At 36.4% G+C, this 4,186-nt stretch overlaps 1 protein-coding gene and 1 pseudogene across 1 annotated transcript; both read right to left on the bottom strand.

The window, feature by feature from the left end:
• Positions 1-200: 200 nt before the first annotated feature.
• Positions 201-919, bottom strand: LOC147525162 (uncharacterized). Its single transcript, XM_086578448.1, has 2 exons — positions 316-919; positions 201-241 (listed from the first exon to the last, which is right to left on the bottom strand). Exons 1-2 carry the CDS (start codon positions 917-919, stop codon positions 201-203), a joined length of 645 nt encoding a protein of 214 aa, XP_086434574.1.
• Positions 920-3,071: 2,152 nt separating this feature from the next.
• LOC147525161 (acetylglutamate kinase, chloroplastic pseudogene) lies at positions 3,072-3,958 on the bottom strand (annotated as a pseudogene).
• Positions 3,959-4,186: the final 228 nt, after the last annotated feature.

The raw sequence follows: 4,186 nt of genomic DNA, 5'->3' as shown, positions 1-4,186 counted from the left end.
TGAACTTGTGTGCGAAAACTATATGGAGCCATCTTCTTCAATATCTTGAATCTTGCTTTCAAGACACCAAATGTTCTCTCAATTACATTTCTTAGCGAAGAATGTGCCTGATTAAATTTCTCTTCTTTTGTTTTAGGATCGACCACCGATTAAAAATCGCCAACCAATACCTAGCATTCCTATAAGGACACATAAAGCCCCTAGTATGTGTGTATGCAAAGATCACACAAGTAATACATACCTACAATAATGAGACACATAAATATGTAAACCAAAAAATATATATTTGATCGGTGAGGTTGTTTTGATACGTACCTTCAGGAGGCAATGGAAATCCGTTTTTTTCAGGCCACCTTAATGTCTCATTTAATACACGAGCATCATGTGCAATCCCTTCCCATCCAGCCATCACATAAGTAAATTTCATATCAAAATCACACACACCAAGAACATTTTGGAAACAATCCTTACCTCCTCTTCCTCGAAAGGGAATTTGCTTATCAAGTAGAATGTGTGCATCTACTAATGTACCATCCAAAGCTCCAATTGCTCCTTTAAATGGTCCTCTCTTAAGACGGCGTTGGTAATGAGATCCACCTTTATGAATAACCCCATCAAATGGCGGATCAATTATCATCTCCTTTGAGAAATGGAGCATTGCCACTAGCACCTCATGAAAACACTTACTAATGGTTTGTGTTGAATGTTGAAATCGATCCACTATTGATCGATTTCGCTTATTGTGACCAATAGTCATTAAAAACATAGCCATTTTTTCCTCTACATCAATATGTTTACTATCATGAAGCCACTCCTTTTGCCGAAAGTGATCACATAGCATAATGAAGGCATGCTTCTTCAACCTTAGCATGTTAAACATATGTGTAGAAGTTCCATGTAGAAGCTCTTGTACATACATTTTCCCAGTAAGCGCGGATATGCATATCTTCGCTTTTATATTTTACGCTTTGTCGAAAGCCATGTGAATATTATGATTAAATACACTAATAACCATTGTCGTTGTGTCATTTTTCCTGAATTAAAATAATAATAATAAATAAATAAATAAATAAATCAAATTAAATTAAATATTAACCTCAAAGTAACAAGTTTATAGCAACCATAAGCAATCAAGTCAACAAAAATACTCATAAATGTTGAGTCATAATAACCATAATATGACAGTAATCCAAGTCAACAAAATGTAAATACGATAGTCATCCAAATAATTAACGCTGCAAAGATTATGTCATCCTAGAAGTAATATTCTTCAGGAATTGGATCTTAAGCCTATTTTCTTGAAGATTCAAGTTTCTTGTTATGAGAAGCGTGGAGGAAAGAGCTTCCAAGGAGTTAAGATAAAGAGAATCATTTAGCAAACCCAAAACATATAACTCTTGCACTGCAAGCATCACCTTCATCCACAAGCTTCTTGTCTCCCATGGTTTCAGCCTTCACCATCTCCACAAGCTCCCCAATACTCTTAACAAGAGGATCTGGCTGCTCAATCGAATCTCTCTAACGTTTTTTTTGTTTGCTGAGCTACTTACATCACTCTTTTTGCTCGTGATGTAGTCGGAACCTGTCTTTGGTTAGGTGGTCCATCTGCTGGAGTATTCTGTACATATGTAGGAGATTCTTCATTATCAGATAGGATATCATGAGAAGGATTATATTGTGTGTCATCCATGGGTACATCCTGTGATGTGTAAGGATCATAGTCCCCACAAATTGTGACATTAGGGAAGTAATCACTCCATGAATCCGGGTTATCCTCATCTCCATCACTTTTAATATTCTGAACCTTTGCAACATCATCATTGGGGGGATTCGTCATTGGAATTGGATGCTTGTGATTAAACATTTCATCACCAGAAGCTAGGGTGGGCTCAAACAAGGATTCTAACAACTCCCTATTCATCAACGGAGCATGCCTGAATTGACCCGTCAACGGATATTTCTGTTTATAGCAAAAAAAAAATCAAATTAAACAAATAAAATAATATGCATACGCTTATATAAATTATATGAACAAAAAAATGTGGGTTTCTACCTCAATTAAGTCGTCCCAAACTTCATCCGGGAATTCAAAGACACCTCCAACAAAATCGACTCCGTGTCCCGTCCGTTTTGATAGTAACCTCCATGCCGCATATTGCTTTCGGAGATAATCCCATTGGTTCTTGAGTTGCCTTTGTGTGTATTGGACATTGTAATTTTGCTCATTTTTCATTAATCTTAGTCCATGACTCGATTTTAATGAAGTTCCACTAAAGCCTTTATTATTAACCTCGTCCAAACACATTTCGATGAAACATTTTTTTTCCACGTATCATCGGGTCTTTAACCTAAGATTTGGAGCAGATTTCTCAACCACTTCACGAGTTGTTTTTCTCTTTCTTAACTCTTGGAGTTAATTTTTCCTTCCGAGGACCCATACCTAATGTCACTTATTAGCCATTTAAATGAATTTAAAGTAATGCCCACTAATAAAATAAAAAAAAAATACATAGAAGCATAGACGAATGCAGTTTTGAATAAAAACAAATATTTGCACAATCTACTCACTAAGAATAAATCAAGCTACTTTTAACTTTTATTCTAACTTCTCATTACAGCTAGTGGAGAGTTTCTCAACGTCCTAAGAGTATTCATTCAAGACTTCAAGGTACGTATCAAAAAAAGACTTCAAGGTACGTATTTGGTAGAAGTCAACATTGCCTTCTCTTTGAAATAATAAACATCATCAACATTGCCCTCTCTTTGAAGCGAGGCATTAAGAGTTTTAGGACACAATAAAATAATAAGAAGGAACTAAACAAATTGAAAAAGTGTGACTTATTTATATTTTTTAATTGAACTACTTGAATCTGGAAAGTGTTCCTTGGAAAAGTCTGGCACCTAAAATGTGAGGAAAGGTTAATTCCATCTCCAAGAGGTTTTACTAGAATTTTCAAGGGTCCCCTAGGTGCTTGCCTTGTCCACTAATGTTTGTGCCGCCTTTATGCAATGTAAATTCAGATCATGCATGCCTGCTGATCTTTTTTCGGATTTCAGTTGCATATCCAACTGCTCACAACCATAGGCGATGGACTACAGAAGATTATCCTATTAGCTCAAGAGTACTTCAGTAGGTTTCATGCGCGCAAGCGATCTAACACAACAATTTACCTTCGGAATCATTCCACCAGCTACCTTCCGTCCTCCACCATCCTCTTCACACCCTTAATATCAATTTGCTTCACCAAAGTACTAGGACCATTCTTATCTTCTAAAATCCCAGCAATATCAGTCAACAATATCAACTTTTCAGCCCCAAGTGCCGCTATCTCTCCGCCACAAGATCGGCATTAATATTAAAAAGTCTACCCATCCTCATTATTCGCCACGACGCAATCAGGGGAATAACCCCAAGATCAACAAGTGGGCGTAAAACCGACGATCAACTCTCACAATGTAAGCCCACAAACCCAAGTTGCATTGATTTCTGCCTAGCGGTTAATAAATAACCATCTATTCGGCCAAGAAGACCAACCGCCGTCACCGCCTTTATTAATAAGTGAAACTAAACCCTTATTAACCTTCCCCACAAGTACCATCTGCACGATTTCCATAGTCGCCGCGTCCGTAACGCGAAGACCATTAAGAAAATGAGGCTGAATGTTAACTTTATTTAGCCAAATATTGATTTCTGGACCACCCCACATGAACTAAAACAGGTCTAATACCAACACAAGACAACAAAACAAGGTCTTCTTTGTACCACTTATACTCATCAAGGCTTTTGATCCTTAGTCTCATCAGGGCTGCACGATGCTTACCCATATGGTGTCGTAATTAAACTGACACAAAGAGGGAAAGCATACAAACGGGAGTCTCAAGTGGTTACAAGTTACTTTGAACTTTTATTCTAACTATATATATATGTGTATATCATGAGAATGTAATCTGCGTGAACTCCTACTGATTATGAACGGTACTGGATATATAAAAAGAACTTAACAAAAACACAAAAACATCTTTGCCAATAAAAAAAACAACAAAAACACAAAAACAAACAGATATATAAACGATATACACAACAAATATTAAGAATGGATCAAAGATAAATAGAGTAGAGAAATCAGTATTTGCTAGAAAAAAAAAATTGATAAAACACGATTTTAACGTACCTAGTTATTATAGA

Source organism: Coptis chinensis, chromosome 1, assembly GCF_015680905.1.
Source record: "Coptis chinensis isolate HL-2020 chromosome 1, ASM1568090v1, whole genome shotgun sequence".
NCBI classification, from domain to species: domain Eukaryota; kingdom Viridiplantae; phylum Streptophyta; class Magnoliopsida; order Ranunculales; family Ranunculaceae; genus Coptis; species Coptis chinensis.
Note: the sequence above shows the minus strand (reverse complement) of the source record. Positions and strands in the feature narration are given on the sequence as shown.